The sequence below is a fragment of the Lepisma saccharinum genome, chromosome 12 (assembly GCF_977018435.1).
Source record: "Lepisma saccharinum chromosome 12, izLepSacc3.1, whole genome shotgun sequence".
Taxonomy (NCBI): domain Eukaryota; kingdom Metazoa; phylum Arthropoda; class Insecta; order Zygentoma; family Lepismatidae; genus Lepisma; species Lepisma saccharinum.
Genome location: NC_139240.1, coordinates 68,851,220 through 68,877,936, shown reverse-complemented (window position 1 = coordinate 68,877,936; position 26,717 = coordinate 68,851,220). Strand labels below are relative to the sequence as shown.

Below are 26,717 nucleotides of genomic sequence, written 5' to 3'. Positions count from 1 at the left end.
GGATTCGAGCCCGGGATCCTGACGTCGTAGCACGCCGATAACCACTCTGTCGTGGAGGTCGGTTCTTCCCATGCTACTAGTACATCTTAGCGTTCTAAACTCCCGTTTCCTCCAACGTAGATACCTTTAGTGCCCTAAAACTTGCCATCAGCCGCCGCCGAGCCTGGTAAAAGGCGAAACCCGCTCTCTCGAAGGCCGCTGTAGCACCAGTCACCGCCTTCTTCGCTTATATATCATACAAGAAGAAGCGGCTCTCCCAGTCAGGTCGTTGCAGGCTGCCAGCATGCAGGGTCCGATAGTGTTGTGTTTTGTCTGTGCCTTCGCCGTTTTCTTCGTCCTTGGTGAGTGCACTCAAGTGTTACCATCATCTCTGTGTACTACGTCATCATCGTGTTTGTGCGGAGTGCGAGGATGATGGTGAGGGTGGGTGTCGAACTCGGTGTGGTTCAGTGGCTGTTCGCGATTCGTTTTTCGTTCATCTTGGTGCATCCTGAATGCGTCGATTTCGCTGTTGTCTAGTTTTTTCGTGTAAAGTGTTCAAGTTCAGCTCTTATTATGTTCTAGTGTCGTTTCTGTGGTTTACCTCACAGTGCGAATTAAGCTTTTTGCTTTGGGGGAGGGGGGGGATGCTCACTCAGTGGCGTATTTGTAATTATATTTTTGGAGATAGTTTTTGTTTTCTTAGTATATACATTTGTATATGTTACCAGTCCGTAAACTAAACAAACCGTTGAAGGCATATAGTGGTTCCGGCATAGGCGCAACTTGGCGGGGGCAAGGGGGAGCACTTGCCCCCTAAAATTTTCGAATTTTATTAAAATTTACAAAGTTGGGGGCCTGAGGAGCAAAGTTATAAAGAGTAATATTTGTAATTTCGCAAACGCCACAGTTATTTAGTAAATAATCCTGGACGCTATTTTTATGGGATGGAAAACTTTTTGAGTCTCTTCCCCCAAAGTTAAGTCCCAGATTTGATTCTACTCCCTCAAAATTAGACCCCAGGTCTGATTCTGCTCCCTCAAAATAAGGCCCAAGTTTGATTCTGCCCCCTCAAAATTAGGCCCAGTTTAATGCTGCCCCCTCAAAATTAGGCCCAAGTTTGATTCTGCCCCCTCAAAATTAGGCCCAGTTTAATTCTGTCCCCTCAAAATTAGGCCGCTTAATTCTGCCCCCTCAAAATTAAGCCCAGTTTGATTCTGCCCCCTCAAAATTAGGCCGTTTAATTCTGCCCCCTCAAAATTAGGCCGTTTAATTCTGCCCCCTCAAAATTAGGCCCAAGTTTGATTCTGCCCCCTCAAAATTAGGCCCAAGTTTGAGTCTGCCCCCTCAAAATTAGGCCCAAGTTACGCCTATGGTGTTTCGGATCACACTTTAAACTGTAGGTCCAGTTTAAACTTGTTGATAAGCTCAAACTTGAGTCCACCTTTTAAATAGAAACTGAATTCGTCTTGCTTCATTTCCATAAACATCTCTAAATTGTTTGTAAATACTTCTCTTCCTTTTAGACATCAAACACTTGATGAATAAATTCTCTCGGGCTATAGACCAGGTCAATTCTGGAAAAGTTTCCGAGCTTTCGAGAGCTAACGTCATTCTCATCTTCAGGGTAGAAGATGTCAAGACTTACTGCTAGAGATGACGTAATCTGCTCTGCTTCGTAGTACCTCTGATTCATGTTTTTACGAGCCGAAGGGTACTGTAAAAAATTCAAATAGCGGGACATCAGATCCCGACTTTGGGAGATGATTTCCCGACTTTTTGCGATCCCGAACAGCCAAGATCGTATTTAAAAGTAGATAATTTTTGGTATTTTCTGCACTGTAGGTGTCAGAAATTTCTTGAAATTAACACTTACCTCTTTGAGGAGTACCTAAATTGTGTGTAGAATTCGAGATTTTCACCGCGTCTGGAATTTTAAAAAAACAAATCCGACCTAGTCCGGAAATGGCGAATTTTTTTCAGTCCCGAATGTCGGGATTATGAAATGTCACTTCCAAATCCCGTTTCGATCAAACATTTTCCGTTCCGCACACCCTTTGTTATGGCAGTCAATGTGAAAACATTTTCTGTTTATTTTGTTGGACATGACAGTGAATTGTTGTAACACAGTCTTGTAAATCACAGAAAACAATATTGTTTGTAATAAAATATCGGCACACTTTCACATTCGAATTACATGAACTTTTCCCAGATATCTTAGGGGGCAAGTGTCTCCTCTGGCCCCCTTGCGGTAGTAGAGGCACTAGACAATAAATAATGTTTGAGAGGTGCTCTCTGTCGAAACATAGTGTTAGAAAAGCTCAATATGCTGCCCAAGGCAGAAATTTATTTTATTTTAAAACATAAACTAAACGTAACGTTTCAACCTTCTAGCATGGTATTCTTCAGACTACCAAGAACAAATTTGCAATTGGTACAGAGTCTGAAGAAGACCTTGCTAGAAGGTTGAAACGTTACGTTTAGTTTATGTTTTAAAATAAAATAAATTTCTGCCTTGGGCAGCATATTGAGTTTTTCATATCATGGAAACAAGGCTTAATGGTGTTATAATATTGTTAGAATAAGGAAACTCATTAGAAGCACGGTAACGATTAATGTCCAATTAACATTGTATGCTAAAGAACAATCAAAGAATTATAAGTAAAACAGTGAAAGCGAAAAATCAGGCGAAGCCAGCGCCGTCTCGGTAGCTCGTTTGGTAGAGCAATGACGCTGTTCACGGATCGAGTCCTGATCGAGCCTTCTAGTTTCACTAAAATTCCTACATAAATTAGCATTTACTTTTGCATAACATTCACAACTCAGTTTCCGTGGCGTAATGACTAGCGTGATGCACCCCAAATCCAAGGATCCTCATCGTCGCGATTGGCTTAGGCAGGTAGACATGCGGCATAAAAATAACAAAAGTAGTAAACATGTGTGTCATCCACAAATGCGCTGCAGCAGAAATTCACATGAAAGAACGTTGTGTTAATCGATGATAATCAACTTGACGTCATCACCCAGTGTACTTTGCAAAGCAATCGGGCAAACAGATTCGCGTGTGCTAAGGAAAGCATATAAGGCCTTCTTACGGTGAGAAAATTTGCTTTTCACTACATTACACACTTTCACTGTTTCTGCATGTCTTCGGAAATGGTAAAAAAAAATGCACATTCCTCATCACTTTGGCAAAGACCATACGCAAAATGCTTACCAGGTATGTATTCAACGCACTATCTGATCTGTTTTGCCAATAATATGGCGCAATGAATTGTGGGGGAAGTTTTTCACTGAATGCCATATATTTTGGAATCTAACTAACTAACTCTCTAGCCTTCTTAAACCCGAAGGTTCATGGCTGCAGCAACACAGGCCTTCCATCTGTCCCTATCCTGAGCAAGATCTATATACTCTTTTCCATCCCTACCGATTTCCTTTAGGTAGATCTCAACGTTGTCCCTCCATCTTCGTCTTGACCTTCCTACAGGTCTCTTACCATCAGGTTTCCCAACAAGAATCCTGTAAACTCTTCTTTCCTCTCCCATTCGTGCCATATGGCCTGCCCACCTGAGTCTTCTTTCTTGATTTAATTATTCTAATAATATTTGGACATGAATACAAATTATGTAGTTCTAAATTATGTAACCTTCTCCACTCACCTGTCTCCTCATCCCATACATTTAGGAATCATATATTTTAAAGTAATATGTTTTTAAATAAGGAAATGAACGAGAGGGATTGGGGAATAGGACTCACAACAGTGCGGGCATCCACCCTACCTCGCTATGGTATCGTCCTTGGAAGTGTAATAAAAAAACGTGTTGTACCTCAATTCTCAGTTAACATGGTATGACATTCTCCATTCTTATGACTTAGAAACTGGGACACAATATTTCATTGATTTATTGAACGAACTTAAAAATCACATTCATTTATATTGTTATTATCCAGATTTTGTAGACCTTTCAGTAAATTCACTTTTATTTTTCAATCTTTAGTACTTTCTAACCAGTCAGTAGGCTTTATCTATATGCTTATCGACTATACATTAGACCATATAAAGTTGATAATTTGTAGATTTTTCCGATTTTCTAAGGTATCGAAAACTAACGTAATTCCTATTGTTGCTTACTTATTGTTTAATTTCCATAGCTACACTGTACCGATTGAGATGCATATTGCAATGAGGTAGTGTCAGGTAGGCATTTTTCTCCACTAAAATTTTTATATGTAGGCTATAGTAGTTCCTGTGTAGTTTCCTATTTTTAAGCCTTTGCTGGTTGTTCACACAGATCCCAGGAACCAAAATATCCTAGCAATTGACACAAATATGTTGTCTCAAGTAACACATCATAATGCTTAAACATTTTGTGCATTAAAGGGTACTGTATCATCTGCTGTTCAGTATGATGCATCAATGAGAACATGGATGTATATAGATAGAAATAGTGTAAGGGGTTCAAATTTCAGCAGCTCAAGGATAGAAATATTTTAGTAGCTGTAAAGAGTTATAAATCAACAGTTAACAACTAATTAATCAATATTATAGTTTATTTTAAACACTCTCGCTGTATATATCAATGCTCACCTATTCACAACAATATTATTATTTTTCATTATGTTTAATAGGAGTACATTCATATTTCTATTTTTGAACTTTTGAAAAAAATCATAATATGTCTGAATTTTCACCCTTTCAGACTAAGTACAATTAATTATTGCCAATTACAGAATATTTTTTCCACAACAAATTCTGAAACATTCTTAGGTAATGATGAAAAATACATGATTGAAATTGAATTTCGGAATTTCCATTATAAATACATTTTTCAAATTTCTTCCAAGTAATGTAATGAAATGATGGATTGTTGATTTGCTTATGTAATCAGTGCAAAATGTTTACTAAACCAATAGGAGGGGTTTGGACTCGTTAAGCTCTCCACTTATATACGGCCATGAATGGGAAGATCTACCTCTCTCTCTCTCTCTCTCTCTAGCATTCTTAAACCCGAAGGTTTATGGCTGCATCAACACAAGTCTTCCTTCCATCTGTCCCTATCCTAGGCAAGATCAATCCAATCTTTTCCGATTTCCTTTAGGTCCATCTCAACGTTATCCCTCTATCTTCGTCTTGGCCTTCCTGCAGGTCTCTTACATCAGGTTTCCCAACAAGAATCCTGTAAATTCTTCTTTCCTCTCCCATTCGTGCCACATGGAAGATCAGATACAATAATTTCAAAGAAACCAAAATTACACGGTTGACTGTGTTAAATTATTATAATTAAATTATGCATACTAAGAATGCATCAATGTTGATTTGATGCATTTCTAGTTCTGTGTCCTTAAGTGGCTATCGGTTAGAGTTATGAAAACATGATCCTGTGATCGAATCCCTGGCAAGGCATGGATGTCTTCACATGTCAGTTCATTCTCACTTCATCGCGTTAACCTATAGGTTGAAATAACTCACTAAATCAACCTTGCGATGAGTAACAGCAATTGCAACCAATGGACAAAGTAGCTCCTTTCATAATTTCCTGTCTGGATAGAAATACCTTGCCCTTGAGCATTGTGAAGCCTCTTTATTCTTGCATCGTTAAGGTCAGTTGCTGTTAGTGCAAACCGTATTTCACTTATTCATTGCCCTTGGAACTTGAAAGCTAGCCGAGCGAAGCAACGAAATGCGCAATGAAGAAAACACTTGGAAATTCTCGTGAACTTACGTCATGGGTGCTTGGTGTCATGAACATTCTGTTTGGTAGAAGCAGCGAGGTGGAAGTCTAGGTAGAACGGCGGAAAATCTAAAATCGTTTGTCTTTTGTTGAGGCAAATTGATGCAAGGTCTTGCCTAGCTATATCATAGTGGCATGATGGGTAGGGACCAGTGAGTGTTGTGCAGCCAATGAAGGAGGCAGCTGTTTCCCCACTTGCCGCCATGAAATATTTAGGAAAACTTTGCATTGCTTGACAACCAAGCAGAGTGATAGAGATTCAGCTACTCTAGAGACTTTTGTTTCATTGCCTAGAAGTGTAAGTGTCGTGAAAGTGGTTAGTTTAGCTTGTTTCAAAGGACACAAAGAAAATATAAATATGTATCCAACCCAGAAATCGAAAACGTAACTAAATAGACTATATTAAAGAATGGTTAATACCACAAATATGCCTATCTATCTAAAGTGAATATGTACTTCGAAAACAGACTTTTGTGGAAAAGTTTGATTTTTCGTCATTAGAAATTACATCTCATGCTATGAGGCTAATTACATAACAAATAGCTTTGTTCGCCATAATATTATTCACTATCAAAGTACTTTATCATAGCAAACTTAAAATAATCAAATCGAAAACTAAATATATTATTATATAATAAGTTGGTGTCTAGAAAATACAAAAACAGGGTGGCGACAGACCTGGAAAACCTGGAAAACCGGGAAAGGTCAGGGAATTTGAGGTGTCAAAAAAAGTCAGGGAAATGTCAGGGAATTTCGTCTTCATTGATTTTTTGGATTTTATTTATTTATTTATTTATTTATTTATTTAAAGATATCATTACGGAACTCTGCACGGGAACAGGAAATCTCGTTCGTAAGTTTCGGCCTGAACTTTTAGGGCCCTTTTATGCGCAACACAACCACGGCGCCAGAAACCAGTGATGGCAGGAGGAGAGAGAAATTCCTCTCGCCCGGGCTTCTCGGCGGCAATTTTAAATTCGAACATTCTATGGAGAAAAATTGTTATAACTCGGGCACTATGGGAGCAATCTACTTCGGATAACTTTTGTTTTTACGCTAAAACATCAGAGCATGCAACCGTGTACAATTCAGACCGCCGGACCAAGGAAGGGTGGCTCTGGGGGGCACGACTCCCGAATTTCAATGGAAAAAACATAAAAATCTGGAGTTTGCACCTTCTTCCCCCGCTATTTTGGGGAGAGGGGGCGAAATTTAGTATTATTTTCAAAGAATGGACATTTCTCAAGAGAACGTAACATGTTTCATGTTCTTGGGTGTCATACAAGTTAAATAATAAGCCAAAATGTGATTTTTTTTCTTTGCGAAAAATAGGTAATTTGCCTTTTTGGAGGAAAATTGTTATAACTCGGGCACTATGGGAGGAATCTACTTAGGATAAGTTTTGTTTTGCAGCTACAACTTCAGAGCATGCAACCGTGTGCAATTCAGGTCGCCGAACCGTGGAAGGGGGTTTCGGTGGGCGCGACCTTCGAATTTCAATGAAATAATCATAAAAATCTGAAGTTTGCCCCTCTTCTCCCGCTATTTTTGGGAGAGGGGGCGAATTTTAGTATTATCTTCAAAGAATGGACGTTTCCAAAGAGATTGAAACATGTTTCATGTTCCTGGGTGCCATACAAGTTGAATAATGAGCCAAAATGTGAATCTCTGTTCGGAAATGTGGCATGGATATGTTGTGCAAAAGGGGGGGGGAGAGGGGAGAGATTGGTCATCAATATGAATTTACCAGGCTTGCTCCAGACCTGTGTCAGAGTTTCTACCCAAACATAAGAGTATGAAGGTCCAAAAAGCACATTCATTTCGTAATGAGCACCATGGTACCATATGGTATCATCGGGCGGGTACGACCTTAATCTGGTGATACCATATGGTATCATCGGGGGAATAAAGGTTAAGCCTCTAAATATTACGTGGAAAATGCATTGAATTATGATTTTTTCTTGTCCGTATGGAAGTAGTAAGGGAACTTGTCAACAGATGGAGGGGATAAGAGCGGGTGGCGCCGTCCGATAGTTGTCTGACGTCGTAGTAAGGCATTTTGTTGGGCAAACTAAAGGAACATGGAAACAAATAGGTTCCATTGATACATACGATTTTTGTCGAATATCGCCACCCGACAAAGTATGTCACTACAACATGCGACAGAAATTGCATGGACTGCAACATCCAACAAAAATCGCATGCATAAACAAGAAGAGCTTTAGACTGCAAATATGCTGCTGGAATTTTATAACTCTTCTGCCTCACTTCACCTTATTTAATGTAGCAGTGCTTTCGAAGGTTTTCTTTCATCATCTTGACGTATTACTGGTTTCGCACAAGCTAACATACGTTTACAATGGTATTGCACTATTCTTAGATATCAAGAAAAATGCAACCAAATGGGATATATATTGAATACTATCACGTAAAAGTTAAATATAAATCTGCATTGATGAACGTTATAAAAATTGGCAAGTGCATGCTCCCAAACTCAAATATACTGCAACACTAGTATTGCAATGAAATTAACTCCACTCTCTGTTCTGTCTGTTTAAACTCGTGAGAGATGGTGATTAATCTCTCACTGAGTAAGGTTAATGTCCAATATTATAAAATAAAATACTAATAATAAATACGTAAATATTTTAATATATTTACTCGAATCATTCCATCATAAAAGCAGATCACTTTCTTCAAGAATTGACTTTTCTCTGCCAGCCCTGCTAAATTTCCATCTACTGATTTATACGAGGGGTGGCAAGAAAGTAATTTCCAAATAGTAGCTACATTGATTTTTCGCAAACGCCAAAACCGTGAAAAATGGTAATTGCTGCGAAGTTATGTTTAGGATGTCTAGTGCAGTGATGTCTGGACACATTTTTCGCCCGTTCGAAAAATCAAAATAATGCGAATTGTTGGCGTTTCTAGTTTTTTTTAAAAGAAATCTCCTAAAACAATGAAAAATTCCATGAAATCCAACATTCTTGTCTTTTCTAGGCCATGTTTTTGTGTACATAGAACATGCAAGTTTTCCAACATTTTACTCAAGAGTAAACTATAGAGTTATACGTACATGGAATAATTCCGACAGCCACATTAAATCATGTATATCCCACGATCTTTTCAACTTCTATCAAAACCATTTGCATCACAGAACAAAGTGGCAGAGTTCTAACAGGAGATCGAGTGCGTATCTACCGTCACACGGGAGCCACATCTTCAGATTTGTCGCACGAGATATGTTTTGAATTACCAAGCTAAGTGCGCACCATCGACATTTGTCGAGCGAGTAATAATGGAGCCCAGCCGTTAGGACATCTGGCTAATATGCGAGAGACCCGTGGTCAATCCCCTGCGGGGGAGAACCGGAATGTTTTCCACATACTCAAACTGTTCCGGTGCCCACCCAGCATCATATGAAGCTAGTACCTTGAGGAAACTTTGAGGGATAAAGGTAGCCAGGAGCGTGGTGCTGGTCACATCACCCCCACCTTCGGCCGTGATCAAGAAAGTGTGGGACCCTAACTCCACACCCCTATACACCTTCATGGAAAAGTGCAGGGGAGCACTTTACTTTTACTTCCTCAAAAATCTGTTCCAACATATCAAACTGTCACGAAAATATGTAGACCATGTGACCTACAATTTAAAATAATAGTTTAAAAGCACAATGGAGTATTAAGTTTCGGTATATTTGGCAGATAAATGTTCTAAAACAAAAACGCGAATTTTAGGAAACGTAACAGTAACAAGTCAAAAAAGGATAATGCCAATTGTTGGTGCCATAATATATCGGTATCTGTCACGTGAAATTGATTGATTTTAATATTTTGGATGCGTCGCCACTTATGGTCATTATGCACTCTTCAGTATATACGGGGAAAATTCCATTATCTAAAATCCTTACCTTAAAATTAAAAAAGGGGTATGGAAAATAACTCTCCCATAATAACTTTCAAGATATCAAACTCTCACGAAGAGGTGTAAGCCATGTGACTTACAATTTGAAACAGTAGTTTATAAACACCATGAAGGTATAATTTCAGATATTTTTCAGAAAATGCGCTAAAATGAAAATGTGATTTTGGGAAAAAATAACACCGTATAGTAAAAAATAAAAAATAAGAAAATACACCAATTTGAAAAAAATAACAAAATATCAAGGTCCCTACCAATTAGACATAAATAAAACAAGAAAATCAGTTGTAATTTATTGCATTAGTAACAGTGAGTCCTAACCTAATTTTCGGCATAATCAACACCGTTGTTCTGGCATTTGTCGTAGCATGGCACTAAATTTTGTATGCCCATGGTATATGTGTCTGACAGCAAAGACTGGAACTATCTCTACCGCAGTGTAGCTGTCAAATCCTTGCCCTGCCAGAAACTTCTTCAGTTAAACAAAGAGATGAAAGTCGGTACATTCAAGGCCAGGGTTGTACAGGGAGTGGTCCAAGATCTCTCACCTGAAGTGATGCAAAGGTCCCGTGTGTACTCAGCTGTATGGGGCTGTGCACATTCGATTGGCCTTCCGTGAATTGTCTGCACCATCGTCTGACCATACTATCACTCACGACGTCCGGTCTGCACACCTCACACGATTGCTGCTGGCTCTGTGCCAAATTCTGAACGTGCAATGTAGGCTACATCGCAGTCGGTGGGAGACTGTATGAGAGCTGCAATCTTTAACCTAGAACTGTCCTAAAACGGCTGCATTGCAACTGTACCAGATTACAGCTACATGCCACTTCTACCTGCCTACATGTGTGTGTGTCGTTTTCTGGCCACTGGTGCTGCGTATAGGCACCATTGGAGCTTTTTTCAGGATGCCCCTCGTATATGAACTTTTAGAAGCTTTTATTATTAGTGTGTTCCTGTTTTAATGTGTGGTTAGCTAAATCAGGTACCTATACAATGCAATTCTATAAATTCCTTGCGTTAAATTTCTACGAGACCTACATACCCTTTTCGTCAGCATTAATGGTATAACTGCATGTTGTCAGTTTCACAGTACTTCACTTGGATATACTGTACTGAAGCAGAAATCCCATTGATAATGTAAGGAAATATGACACTTTATTTTGTTTGATTCAATTGTTTCACTTATATGCAAGAGTTAAGTTGTTTGCTTTACAGAGAAGAGAGAAATAGCTTTATGCATTGAAAAATGAGTCCGCACTCATGGTTCTTGCAAGCAGAGGGTTCCAAACCTCAGTGCAAATATCAACATATAATACCAAGAATGTATAAGGAGACTGATAAATTACAAAATGTATTTCTTAGTTAATCACTCTTCACCCTAATCTCATTTAGTCGCAACTTTAAAAATAATCAAGTATTTTATTTTAAACTTACTGCGTATGACAAAATTCCGCAATCCTTCCCTAGCTTGTGAATTGTAATAATTTTCCAAATTCACTATTTTGCCGTTTGAATTCAAATCATAGAGAATAGAGAAATTAAGTCAATTTCACAGAAGATAATATAGGTACTTAACAAAACCATACGTGGATCTGTATGAGTTTATTATTTCCATTTGCAAAAACATCGATTTAGTTTAGTTTGTAATTGTCAGGGGAAAATGTAAATTTTGTCCTGGAAAACCTGGAAAAGTCAGGGAATTTCAATTCTGCTTGTTTGTAGCCACCCTGAAAAAGTAAATGAACACCATCCTTTAACTTTCTTAACCCGTTATTCAAAAACACGCACTCAATATGTCAGACTTTTTGTCTAATTGTTAAGTCAATGTCGATTATTTTTTATTATACATTGTTTTGTGAACATATAGATTAAAAAGTCAATATAAGGATACTAATAACAAATCACCGCAACAATAACTAAATAATGTAATAATAATAGTAATGTGCAATTCAGCCTTATCAAGTTCATGACGCTTGTATAGCAAGCCTCCATTTAGGGGTGTCAGCTTCATGTGCGAAAACATACACTGTAGCATTCTACGCTTGCACAGAATAAAAACATCCAGTGAGAGGGAGAAACCATTCTGCTAGACTCGCATTGAATGTTCACATAACATGGTTATGTTACATCCACTGTTCACATATGCCTCATTTAATCATCTATTTAGAGCCTCATTACAGTTTGTATGAAATGAGTTTAACTTTTGAATATTCTTTTAAAACAGGCGTGGGCAACTCTCTTTATATAGTGTAAGAGCGCTCTCGTATGCACAGAGCGCACGCAAATCTGCACAACGTGGTGTACCCAAAGGGTTGTTGGTGGGGGCTTAGTATTTCTAAAAAGAGATCAAAGGTAAGAAGAGATGCCAAAATGAGGGATGGCTACTAAAAATATATATTCGTACCCCCACCCTTTCGAAACTGCTGAGCACGCCACTGTCTACACAAGTACATCTGAGTTGTACATGCCTTTTAATAGAACACACTACTTTATAGATTCCTTCTGTTCGGTCCACTCAACTATTATTCTCTGTTTCAGGTCAGAACTTCCCACGAGAACCGATTTCAGACTTGTGCCTAGGATGCATCTGCGAGGCCAGCTCCAACTGCAACCTGACGATGGGCTGTGACGGTGATGTCTGCGGACTCTTCAGGATAACGTGGGCCTACTGGGCGGACGCCAACAAAGTAGTCCTTAAGGGTGATGATCCCAATAGGGATGGAGGTAAGGGCTATCATATGGAAACTTTGATAAAATTAGAAAAAATATCACATAAATTTATATTCCTCTCCTCGACTTGAATGCAGGGTTGTTGAAGGTCCAGGGATTTTAAATAAATTCAAATCCGGTCCAGGAGAGAAAATCAGCAAGCGTAAATGGGTTCTAAAACTTTTTTATGTTTAAAGTATTTCAATTCGGTCCAGGAACCTTTTATCCCGATCAATTTAAATACGGTCCACGAACCTATTTCCGGATCAGTTTAATTAGGGTCCAGGAACCGTTTTTCAATGAAACAATATGCAACTTGGACCGAATTTAAATTGTGCGAGAAAAAAATGTTCCGGTCCCAATAGAACTCATTAGAATTTATGGATTCCTGGTCCTTTAACAACCCTGCTTGAATGTCTGGACATTCACTAGAAAACAAGTAATAATAATAGTCAAGGGGTCCCGGGTTCGATACCCGGTGGAGGCACAAGTGGTTCAGATCCCAGTTTAAACTGTAGGTCCAGTCCCGATTAGTCTTACTGTGCATAAAGTGGACTTAAAACACCAAATCAACTAGAAAGATTATTTGAGCGGTTGATAACCCACACCTAGGGTTACCAGATGTCTTCTCTTTCCCGGATATGTCCTACATTTTATCTTAATGTCCAGCGTCCGGACATAAGTAATGTAAACAGAATTCAAACGACCTACATTTAGAGCGCCACATAATATGAATTAAGAAAATATGTGCTTTGATCAAAAAAAAAGAGTAATCAAAGAAAACATCTACACATCTCAAATTCTATAGACTCCACTCCCACAACCAATAGTGAATTCAGACACTGGAAAAAAATAAGTGCCAGAACAAAGTTATTGAACCATTAACCACCCAAGTGAAATTTTTGGAACCATTTCAAGTTATCTTAAGAACATTATGTTTCATATTATTTCAAGTTATGTTAATTGCTGAATATTTGTTTGTCATTCCAGGTAATAATGCAAAAGTTTAGAGAGTATTTTCATTAATGTCAGCACAATGTAAAGTGGTGAAAGAAAGAAATTTATCACAAACTCTGTAAAAGGTTTGGTACTGGTTTCTGTAAATTTCAAAGGGTTCGGAGTTCCAAAAGTATATTTTGACTAAATCTGAAATTTTAAGAAAAGTTGGCTCCTCAGAGAAATATGACTGAAAACACGTGTGGTAGGAAATGTATTGTGTATTGTTGATTGCAAGTTTGGGAACTTTGTATCTAAGAAATCCATAAAGAATATTATCTTTTAAAACTGAAAATGTGTAAATTTTTACATTACTTACTAACATGTTCTAGTAATTTACTGCGAATGATTTGTGTTGTACATTTTGACTTAAAGTCCTACATTTTGGGATAGCAAGTCCTTCTTTACCCTTATAGTGGTCTCGTAACCCTACCCACACTCCGTTCAAAATTGAGTTAACACTGGATTCAGTTGCTGCACAGTTATTTCGGAGTATAAAAAATAAAATATATTCTTGCCGCAAACAGGAGTTTCAAGATTGAAAATTTGATATAGCATGTTGTAATCATTATCTGTAAGGAGTGTAATTTTTCTTCCATTTATAAAACAGCAGTGTGAAGTATACAAGTGTGTGTGGAAAAATTAACACCTGCAACTTTTACATTCATTACATGCTAAATCGTATGAGCTGCTTACATGTAAGGGTTTTTGCAGTAACTAACAGAAAACATTTGAAAAAGGCACCCTGTTGTTTTTTAAAGTGCATATTTATTTACATGTGTGCACCTTTCTAGTGAATACTTGCATGCATATTTAAGGTTGTCCGGGCCCTGTACATATTTAATTCAGCATTACTGTGTTCACTATTGATTTTTTAGTTGTGTATTTTCTATATTTTTATTAGTGATTTTTTTATGATTTCAGCTTACCCTACGTGTGTTAAGGATGCTTTCTGTGCGGCACAAGTTGTGAGGCAATACATGGACAAGTTCAGTCAGGTAATCTACAACGTTCGTTAACTCTTAAGACTTAATGGGAATTACATTTTACATTAAATAGGTATCCACACCGTTCTAACTTGAAAAATGTACCAGGCCGGGGGAGAGAACTACAGAACTTACCATTATTCTCGTTTCACTATTACGATAAGTAAATTAAAATTAATTATACTAACTATAGCAAAGCAAAAATCCAATTTGAGTCATATTCTGTACAAACTGGAGACTGTTCATTACACAAAAATACCGTTTGTATAGGTATAAATTACAGGTTTAGGACTTCAACTTGTTTTCTATAAGGTTTGACATGCCAGTAGTGCAATTATCACTTTTTGTTATTAGAATTAAGTTTTGATATTGTAATACCTTCCCGAAATTTTGAGTCTGTGAAAAAATGTGTAAAATACGGGGAAAGGGAATCCCCTCCACCTTCAATTCGAACACTGGTTATATCAGGTTATCAGTAAACTCGTTGTTAAATTGACATTGTTATGCAAGTTATACCGACCACTCTGGGGACGCTCTTTGGCCTTTCTCTACATTCAATGACGATTTAGACTAAGGTTCTACACTGCTACCATAATGCTATGAAACATGAAAATACTGATATGGGTTCAAGAAGAGAATTACTGATAAAGATATTCTCTCAGTATACCAGCAGTGTTATCTCCGGATAGGCTTCCGACTAAAGTCCTGCATGGAATCACTTTCGCTCGCTTGTATTCGTTAGAGTCTCCCACCCTCGAGCGTATACCATGGCATAACATTTTATAAAATATCCGTCCGGGCAGTTTCAGCCCACAATCATCTATTTCATTTTCATATATCACTTTGTATTGGTAAATGATATGATAGACTAAACTACATTTTAACATGGAAATAATGACTATGTTCACTTAAGTTTCAATTTCACTGCATCTTTCACTTCAAGATCCATATTTGAGGGCTTACTAACACAGACAAATTACGGTTATATGTATACTACTGGGTGTATACCGCTCGAATAAGCTCTCAATTCCGTACGCTATCTAGCGTCACCCTTGCGAACTATTTGGCGCCCGAGCGAAATCCTCTCGCTGCAGCACACTACTTCCGACCATTGGACGGATAATGTCACATTCATCTTGAGGGGTTGAAATGAATGATGAAGAGATTCTCTCTCGATATCATTCCGGCCAGACTTTCGAAGTTTGGAGTGCTAACATCAATCTCAACTAACTAACTCTCTAGCCTTCTTAAACCCGAAAAATTATGGCTGCAGCAACACAAGCCTTCCATCTGTCCCTATCCTGGGCAAAATCAATCCAATCTTTTCCATCCTTACCGATTTCCTTTAGGCCCATCTCAACGTTAACCCTCCATCTTCTTCTTGGCCTTCCTACAGGTCTCTTACCATCAGGTTTCCCAACAAGAGTCCTATAAACTCTTCTCTCCTTTCCCATTTGTGCCTCATGGCCTGTCCATCTAAGTCTTCTATCAATCTCAACTTGAGGGACTAAAGGGAATGATGAATATATTCTCTCTCATTATCAGCCAGGTCAATTTCGGATAGGCTTCTCATCGGAGCTTTCGAAATCGAACGTCTTCTCGTATTTAAAACTTGAAAGAAGATTGAATTATAATAGTGACATTATAGCTCTTGAAATCTCAGAAGTTTATCCATAGCTGACCTTGCCATCATTCCTCGAGTTTCGTAGGCGAGGAAGCTTCAAGACATGAGGGAAATTCTTGTTCGCCACAGTCACTGCACATGCATTTCATACGTGACCTATCTGCTCCTCGAGAAGACTTGGGGAAGACGTTGCGTTCCCAGAATTGTCTTTATTATAAAGTTGCTTTGTCTTTTTTTTGGTAGAAACGAACGGCTTTGTTACAGCAAGGCATCTTTCGTTATGTAACTTATTTCAGAATCAAATTCCAAGGTTGTTTTCATCCCCATTTTTAATTTTCTTCAACAGTCTGCAACCAACCTACTTAGGACTGTATATTCAATTTCAGGGCGAACCCTATGTGACTGCGGGTCCTGGGGCATATAATAAACGCGGGCCCTATAACCAAAGGACGAAAATATCAGAGCTTTTTGTTCCTTAGTCTGAAGTGCAGATGTCCCACGTAATCACAACATGAACATTACTACATTTTAATAAACAATTCATTTATATATTTCATATTATTACCTAAGAGCAATAGGGCCTCCCCGATGGCGCAGTGGTAGCGTCGTCGCCTTGTAATCAAGGGGTCCCGGGTTCGATACCCGGTGGAGGCACAAGTGGTTCGGATCCCACTTTAAACTGTAGGTCCAGTCCCGATTAGCCTTACTGTGCATAAAGTGGACTTAAAACAACATATCAATCAATCAACCTAAGAGCAATAACGAGAACATGTTCAAGGTTAAGGGCCTCCTTGATGGCGTAGTGGTAACGTCGTCGCTTTGTGATCAATGGATCCCGGGTGGGGGCATATGATGGTTTGGATTCTAATTTAAACTGTAGGTCCAGTCCCTATTACCCTTTCTGTGCTAAAGTTAATTTGTTAGTATGTAAAATGAATAAGTTAATTTGTTTAATATGTAATATAGAAGAAATTCCTCTACAGTGGAAAGAATCAATCATTGTTCGTATGTTTAGAATATATGATAAAATGAACTGGAATAATTAGTGTGAAATTTCTCTCCTCTCAACATCATCATGTGAAATATTATCTAACTATCTTTTAACAAGTCTAACCACATATGCTAATGGAATTATAGATGATTATCAAACTATAGATCAAATTGATTAGATTTATTTTACTTCGATTCTTGTGCCACTTTTGGCTAATTTGCGAAGATGGGGATGAGTGATGAAATTGATGAATGGATACTCACAAACATCCATGCCCAGGCCAGGATTCGAACCCGGGACGCCTGGCGTCTTAGCGCGATGTGCTAATCACTCCGCCACGGGGGCTGGCTTAGATCAAATTATTAGCATCAGACAGACACTTGAGAAAAAATGTGAGTATAGTCAATTGATTTTAAAAAAGCATATGATTCCGTTAAGAGAGATCAATTATGTAATATGTTGCTGTTAGTCGAGTTTGGAAAACCTAAGAAGCTTGTTAATATGATAAAAGTATGCGCCAGTGAAACAGAAAGTAAAATTCGTGTGATATTAATATGTCTGACAAATTTACAATTCATGATGGTTTATAATAGGCCGAGGTGCATTATCTAAATTGCTCTTTAATTTTGGCTTAGAATATGCTGTTAGGAAGGTAAAAGAAACTAAAGAAGGACTAAAATTAAACGGTGTGACTCAGTTGTTAGCAAATGCAGATGATGTAGACTTACTAGGGGATGATGTAAATACAATTAAGCATAATTCTAAAATATTTTTTCAAAGCAGCTAAAGAGATAGGTTTGGAAGTTAGCAAAGAGAAAACTAAATATAGCCTATGCTTACAGGCCGAAACCAAGTGTTAGGTAATAATGAAAATTTAATTATTGAAAACAACTCTTTTGAATCAGTTTCCAAAGTCAAGTACTTTGGAGTAATACTAACAAATGGAAATGATGTTAAAGATAAAATAAAAAGCAGACTTAATTCAGGAAATGCGTGTTACTTTTCTCTTCATAAACTTTTATCTTCTCGTATGATATAAGAAACTAAAAGTTAAAATATACAAAACAGTAGTTTTGCCTGTAGTATTTATTATATGGATGCGAAACTTGGTCCATTACATTAGAAGAGGAACATAAATTGAGAATATTTGAAAATACGATCCTTATGAAAAAAATTGGGCCTAAAAGGGTTGAGGAGACATGTGAGTGGAGAAGGTTATATAATTTAGAACGGCATAATTTGTATTCATGTCCAGATATTATCAGAATGATTAAATCAAGAAGACTTAGGTGGGCAAGCCATGTGACACGAATGGGAGAGAAAAGAAGAGTTTACAGGATTCTTGTTGGGAAACCTGATGGTAAGAGACCAGTAGAAAGTACAAGACGAAGATGGAGGGATAACGTTGAGATGAATCTAAAGGAAATCGGTAAGGATGGAAAAGATTGGATTGATATTGCCCAGGATGAGGACGTATGGAAGGGTTGTGTTGCTGCAGCCATAAACCTTCGGGTTTAAGAAGGCTAGTGTGTTAGTTTATTAGTAAACCCAAAGGAAATAGGTAAGGGTGGAAAATATTGGATTGATCTTGCCCAGGATAAGGACAGATGGAAGGCTTGTGTTGCGTTTAGAAAGGCTAGAGAGAGGGAGATAGAGAGAGAGAGAGAGAGAGAGAGAGAGTATTATACAAATGTCAATAATTACAAAATTGTTGAACATAACAGAATTGATATCGTTCTTCCAGGATTGCAATGGTGACGGGGCCATCAACTGTGATGACTACGCCCGCATCCACCGCCTGGGGGGATATGGCTGCACGGGCAACATGGACGTCAACTACAGGGTGAAGTACGAGAGCTGCATGCAACAGCTGCAGCTGGTCGGAGGGCGGAAGTAGTCACAGTCTTGCAAAGACATTTTCCTTCACTTGATCATTCAAGACAGTTTCTAAGGGACGGGTTTTTCCGTCATATTATTTAATGTGCTTTATGTATGTGTGAACGTGTGGTCTAATAAATGCTATATTTTGGTGTAACTACATTGTATTTCTGTTTTTGATATTAGAAACCGGGTTCAGATTTAGGGGGCATGAAGGGCTGTAACCTCATGTGTAATGAATTCAGGGGTTGGTCCTGGGGGGAATCTCCCCGGAAATTACTAAGATTCCAGTAACTTGGCAGAGCATTCGGACAATAGCTATAGTCATGCTCACTTTGGCTTTCTTTCTTTCACTTTAGTTTAACATAGAACGTACGTGTATTTTTCTGTAATTTGTTTTTGTTGTAATTAGCACTGATCATCAATCCTCTTTATAATTAAAAGTCAAGACAATGAGCGAATTAAAATTATCGTCCGTTTTGTTGTTGTTGGTGGATCTTAAAACGATAGTTAATTAAACGTAATTGCACTTAATTTAATTTAATTACATATCATAAGTAAGGCGAAGCTTAAGAATATTAGATTTGTTTTATTGGTATTATAATTTGTTGCCAATGACGTTCCCCCCGTGATGTTACATGCCCGGCCCCCTCCCCTCCGGAGGAAAGTGGCCCGATTCAACACTGCGCAGAGTGGGGTTCCACTGCTTTGAGAAAGGCCACAATATGAAAAAAGAGGCATTTCAAATGTAGAATATGTACACTAACCAGCTGCCATGATATAACGTCTCATACCCTTAAAGACTCGATGAAATACATTAGGTAAGTATTTTGAAGATACTGGCATTCCTTTGTGCAATATTGAACAGAAGTTTCAGTCAATATAAATCTACCTTTACAGGGTAGGGACAGTGGGAAGAGAATTCACATTTCAGCACTTTGGTAATCCATTGTTTTCGTAACGGAAAGTAAAGCCGTATCAATCCCTAAGATTGTATGTTTATTTTATTAAGTCTCTCTGAACGCTTCATGTTGACCAGGGCATTCACTTGTTTTTCTCAGCTGTCTCAAGCCTCTTAGGCATGTTTACAATGCATTGTGTTGTGCCATGCAAACCTCCTGAGCATTCAGGAAACAGGTAACACTTCTGGGTTTGGTGTCAGCGGTTTGCATGGTAGCAATTATAATAAACACGATTCGGCGATTCGGCATCGAGGAAGAGCTCGATGGCCAGGGAATATAGAGGTGAGACAAGCTGGGAAGTGACTGGACTTTGGGAATTGAGTTGGTAGAGAGAGGAGGTCAGCAAGGCAGGAGGTCGATAGTGGAAGCACGCTTTGGTCAACAAGTTAGAAGCTCACAGAGGACTTCGCTATTTTGATTCAGCTCAGAGACTTCAGTTAGACAGGTAATTATCCTACACCCCGCCATGATACAGGTTCAACGGTTCACAAAATCCAACGAGTGTCCATTGTCTTTTCAGTAGTTTAATTCCTTTGTGTAATTTGTACCTTTCGCATGCCAAGCAATAACTCGTCATGTCAATGACGAGTGGTCTCATCAAGAGGATGAATGATGAGTAGTTTACATCACCCCATCGATTAACTGGTTCAGATCCCTTCATCTATAGAATGACACGAAGCATATTTTGTATTTGAATTTGCATCAGTGGCGTATTTGCAGTGCTGAATTTCAGTTTGTAATGAACCTGAGTGCTTAAGGTTTGATTTGTTGAGATTTTAATATTTTTTAGAACGTTTGCTATTTCAAATAATGCACATTATATCACAGACAACTACAAATGTACGGCAAAGCCGTTAATTGGACTTGTAATATCAAAATTCTGAAATGCGTTATAATCTGCCAGTGTTGAAGTCACATTTTCAACTCTCCAGTGAAAGTGTGAATGGATCCTTCTGAATATTGTTACCTAACGACGGGCTGAGTCGGAAAACGAAGGAATGGTGAGAATGTACAGGAACGTGGTAACGCCAAAGAGAATGCAAAATTAGTTTTTCGGTTTTACGTTTTCCTTCTTCCCGATACGTGAAAGCTCTGCACTAATTATGTAACTAAACTTTCGTGGTTGGAAGCGGCCCCGGCGCCCACCCAGCGTCGAATAACATGGGTACCTGGGGGAAACCCTGGGTGGTAAAGGCGGTCAGGGGCGTGATGCTGATCACATCACCCCCACTCATGACCGGATCAAGAAAGTGTGGGGCGTTACCCCCACACCCCCTATACGCCTTCATGGCGTGGTGCTAAGCACAGGGGAGTACTTTACTTTTTTACTTTTTAAACTTTCGTGACATTGGAGCGAATTGCACAATGTTAATTTTGAATGTTCTTGGGCTTTACTTGTGAGTGATTCATCTTTCCTGGCTTGAAGTAACGGTTATATATCTGTATGTGGTTAGTAAATTTATATATATATAAATGGATATGCACGTGTGAACATAAAACTTTGTCTAACTTTAAGAACCGTGTTGTGCTTTAAACCCAGCAAGCCCTAGCGAGTTATATAAAGTCTCGTGTTCTCGACAAAAGGAGTAGCGGACTAACTTTGTGACGGCTGGTTTCCAACTGGAGGACGTTCCAAGTTAAGATTCTATTTCATTGTGTAGTAGTCAGTGCATTTTTCTCCGCGTTCTTCATAATCGATTCTAAAATACCACATTAGAAAAACCTAGGCTGTTTTAGTGTTTTGCCCATAATAATTATGTGTGTATATATAATACTTTATCGGATTTCCACTTGTGATATATATATATAGCAACCCTAACCGGACATCACTGAATGAACTTGCTCGCAAAAGTCAAAGGTTTCGCCATTTTGGATTTGTTTCTTCAAACGTCATGGCAATGTCAAAGGCTCGACAATAATTCCGTCTACAAGGAAGTGGATAGGAGGACCTTTTAAAATTCCAAAAGCTATTAAAAGTGGATGCACACCGTGAACCCTTTGACATGGAGATTGCTGGACATGTTCTTCCTCCAGCTCCAGACGTGACGGGAAAGCAGAGGAGAGTTCCAGAACTCGTGGTGGAATCCAGCAGGAATGGGGGAGGGGGGATAAGTTGTCTGGAATCCACCGGTGGAATGTTCCATTTGCATCTGGAGGGCAACGCGAAAGATATACTGGATTCCTGCAAAGGGAAAGGAAATATGCCACACATGATATACAAGCGAGCAGGCACGTATCTAGAAATATATTTCTGGGGGGAGGGGGTTTGAACCAAGTATCTCAGAAACAAGAACAATGTTTAAATTAAAATAATTACATAATTATATTAAATTAAAATATGTAAATTAATGAATATTGTATTGTTACTATTGTATGAATAGGTAAAAGGTATAGGAATAGAGATGTGACAGCATGTGTTTATTATCTATCTTACGTGTAATTAAGATCGCTAAAATTTGTAAAAAAAACAAAAAAAAACTGCTCTGACAAGGAAATTAATGTCAAACAGATAAGGAATTAAATAATTATTGAATATAAAAGGATGTTAGGTCTTATTGATAAAGTTAATTTCTTGATTAACATTTTATGCATATTATCATAAGTAGCAGTGTGCATACATCTTCTTTGTTACGGTCATTCAAAGCCTTGTGATCCCAATAAGTTCGCCGGAAATACCTATCGATAATGCAACAAATGCTAAACAAGCATATTTTCATTATTTAATTTTGAAACCTGGTAAGTCTTTCGGGGGGGAAGAGGTCCGGACCCCCTGGGCCCCCATCCAAAATACCTCCTTGCAAGTGAGAACTGTGAATAGCATGATGACTACGTGAGATGAGTAGACTTGTGGAAAAGGCTAGACTCATACTATACTCTGTCCCAGCTAACTGTGGAGCAGGCAAACGAAAAGAAGTCTCTGCGCAAATAGTGACGCGAGACGGCTTCACCAATGAACACGCGAGAGGGAACGGTTTTGCGTGAAGGAGGGGAAAGTGACTGCAGTTACCAGTTTTTGAGCAGCGTGTACAGCTTTGCTCTGGCTACTCGATTTCCCCCCTTCTCTGGCGCTATGCGCGGCCTTGCTTCACAGTTAGCTGAGACAGGGTATACATACCAGGGTGCGAAGTAGAGTCCTGTATGGAACCAATTTCTCTTCCTCGTACTCGTTTGAGTCTCCCACCCTCGAGCGCTTACAATGGAATGTAATTTTAATACATAACAATAATCGTAGACACAAGTATACTTTGGCAGTTTCAGCCCACAATCATCTATTTCATTTCCATATATCACTGTGTATTGGTAAGATAGACTAAATTACATTTTAACATGGAGATGATCACCATGTTCACTTTTCACTGCTTCATTTACTTCACGATCCATATTGAGGACCCACTACCCCAGACAAATTACGGTTACACGTGTACTACTGGGCTTCGAGTGTATACCGCTCGTTTTGCCTGTTCGAGCGTTATTCTCTCGAGCGAAGAAGCTCTCAATTCCGTACGCTATCTAGCGTCGCCCTTGCAAACTATTTGGCGCTCGAGCGAAATACTCTCCCTGCAGCACTCCAGTGCGAAGTAACGGAGGCTAGGGGGGGGAATCAGGGAAAAATGCGCCCGGGAAATATGCGCTCTCGCAATAAAAGTGGGAAAAATGCGCCCTCCCAAGAGTAACCACATTAGAAAGTGGGAAAAATGCGCCCAGCACACAATTAAGCGAGTCTGTGGCGCAAAGTTCAAGACGTTGGATTGGTACCGGACTACACGAATGACGAAGAAGTAAGGCTTCATGTCCGCATGTGCAGCGCTCTGGCAATGATCCCCCGCGAGGACGTTGAAGATGGGTGGCTCCAAATCCATAGTACGGCGCCAGCAGGAGAGAAACTGACAGCGTTTCTTGACTATTTTGTACAACAATGCCTGCAAAATCCAAATCTACCAATTGATGTGTGGCACTGTGGAGCAAAGCACCGCACGAACAATGCTGTCGAAGGGTGAAACAATAAGCTGCAGGAGAAAGTTCGACTTCATCCCAAATTTTACACCCTTCTGAAGACGCTGAAGCAGGAAGCGGAATACAGCGGATACAAATATGACAGGGCTAGCATCGGTTTGGAAGGAACGAAGAGGAAACGAACGTACATAAAACTGGATGAACAGATTAGCAAAATTTTACATACTTACAAAACAAGCACACCCAAGGACCTTACCAAGTGCCTGAGAAGTCTGGAGTAAAAGATCGTCAACGGAGGTCACAAGAAACGGAAATACAAATGTAAATAAAAACCTTAATCAAATAAAATAAAAATTACAACATATTAAATAGAAATTACAAAAGTAAAAAAAATATGACAAAGGACATCATCTCCAGCTTCTAAACACGCCAGAAAAGATAATATTTTTACTGTACTTTTTTAAAAAAAAAACTGTCTTTCCTGACAGTCCCAAGCCTGTGTTAAGTGTAAGGGGAAGCTGCGTCAAGGTTGTTTTAATCAACATATTATCATATTGATGAAGGTCGTCTGTGCTGGGCGCATTTTTCCCACTTTTCATTGTGGTTACTCTTGGGAGGGCGCATTTTTCCCACTTTTATTACGAGAGCGCAATTTTCCCGGGCGCATTTTTCCCGACACCAGGGGGGGGGGGTGCATGTCCCCGCATAAAGTGGCTCTGGGGCTAACCCAGCCTCAAATAAATGGATACCTGGAGGTAACCCTGGGGGTAAAGGAGACCGGAGCGTGAGCTGATCATATCACCTCCAAAGTGGCCGAGATCGAGAATGTGTGGGACCCTACCCCCACATCCTTTAAATGTAAATGCTGCTTTACATTAATTGGTTCTAGCGCTGCCTTAAATAAAATTCAAATAAATGGGTTATCAATTAATATTAATGATGTGAGGGTCCCACACTGCACAACTGTTAAGAACTTAGGTGTGATATTTAATCAGAAACTTGACTGGCAAAACCACGTAACGACTCAGAGTTCAAAAGCTTATGGTATACTTAGATCACTCTATAAATCATCGCACTTACTTTCGACCGATGTTAAATTACGTCTTATTCAAGCTCTCGTTCTTCCCATTTTCGTTTACTGTGACGTTGTTTACGGTGTTAATTTAACCAAAAAGAATGCTAAAATTGCACAAAAAGTACAGAATTCTTGTATATGTTTTGCATTTAGCTTGAAACGAAGGAATCACATACTGCCTTACTTAAATGACGTTAATTGGCTGAATATGACACGACGCAGAAAACTGCATCTGGCCTGCACAATATTCAAACTTCTGCAAACAAAAACACCGACATCCTTATACGACAGACTCCAATTTAGACACGACATACACAACTACACGACTCGACACTCTAAGAAACTTAATCTGGACAGATTCTCAAAATCCATATTCCTGTCATCCTTCAAAGCTGCTTCTGCATATTGTTGGAATGCGCTGCCACCAGATGCTACCTCGTGTGAGGCATACAACAGCTTTAAAAGGGCAGTAACAAAAGTACTTCTACATGAGCAAGGACAGAGCCTCAGTACACATGACTAGATTCAGCATGCTTACGTTGAAATCAAAACAAAAAAAAATAGCAGATTTGAACCCAAGATGAACATTTGATGTGTGTGAATGAGAAAAGTTGTTTTTATCTTTTTAGTGTGTTAATTACTGAAATAGTTAGAAGTGAAAATGTAATGGAATTCTTATGTTATAGTAGTACGGTAATTGTATTCTGTTTGTTTTAGTGTACTAGATTTTGCGGGTTAAGTGGTAGAGCAGCCACAGGCTGAACTTCGCCCATGAATAAAGAATTTCTAATTTCTAAATGTGCCTTCATGGATCTTTACCTTTACAGCTATTAAAATTTTAACAAAATGTTTGTTATTGGTGATAAGTAAATAATAATAAAAGAAACACTTTCTTAACTAATTTATACCCGTTTAAAACCAGACAAAATGCTAGTGGGTTTGTAGTAATAACAGATAATTATATTAGGCAAGTAATTATAGTTGTATTACTCTATTGACATGTCTATCTCCCTACACTGAAAATTGTGCATAAGATTGCCTTATTGCATGTGTATGACTACAAACTTACTTCAGCATGCCTTCACTTATTATTACTTAGAGGTGAAAATTGGGGGTGAGGAAGGGGGTGCTGACCTCTCCCCCCTCCCGTTTCCGTCCCACTGAATCACATAACTCAAGTATATGTCATTCACACACTCTTCGTTAAAGGAACATATTTCAAACCTCTTGTGTTTAAGATCTAAAAATCGAACCTAAGGGTCACTTTACAGTTGCTTTCAATATATTTTCGACCTTCTGTTTAGTTTTAATCAGATGGAAACAATGGAAACGGATGTTGTGGTGTCACCGCAAAGATAAAATCTGTCCTTGTAGAGAGAATGTCTTCCCACCCTGCTGTAGTGGAAAGAACAGAGCATGTCTGACTAGTAATCCTTGGATAGGATTAAAATGACACGATCGAAGTGTCGATATGCTGCATGATTCAAAGTTATGTTATTCTTAACAAGTTCAAGTTATTCCATTTACTTGAATATCGGCAAAATGGACCACGTGAGAGCTGTTTGAGCCACTATACCGGGTGTTTCATAAATAAGTGAGGGGTCAAAAAAGAGTTATTGCAACTAAACTATTGAACTTACGTTAATGAAACCGCAGCGCAGCGTTTCCAACCGTATGGTTCTGACCGTATATGTACGGACGTACGGTCCAGACCTTAGTCCGTACGCTAAATGCACGGTTTGTCAAAATTTGCTCTTGCAGTTTTATCCCTAATATTTCCCTAAGAAACTCTTAACCAATAGTACGGACCTGGAGACAAAAAAACAGTCAGTTTGCCATGTGCGTTCGGTATTATCCTTTTCAAAAGTTAGCAACACTTACAGAGCCCATTACACAATCCCGTT

General features: G+C 38.8%; 1 protein-coding gene across 1 annotated transcript; it reads left to right on the top strand.

Annotated features, from left to right (window-relative positions):
• The first annotated feature begins 219 nt into the window (after positions 1–219).
• Positions 220–18,979, top strand: LOC145996531 (lysozyme-like). Its single transcript, XM_083133033.1, has 4 exons — positions 220–341; positions 12,177–12,362; positions 14,268–14,341; positions 18,689–18,979. The coding sequence occupies exons 1-4, from the start codon at positions 284–286 to the stop codon at positions 18,839–18,841; spliced, it is 471 nt and encodes a 156-aa protein (XP_082989159.1). The 5' UTR covers positions 220–283; the 3' UTR covers positions 18,842–18,979.
• The last annotated feature ends 7,738 nt before the right edge of the window (positions 18,980–26,717 follow it).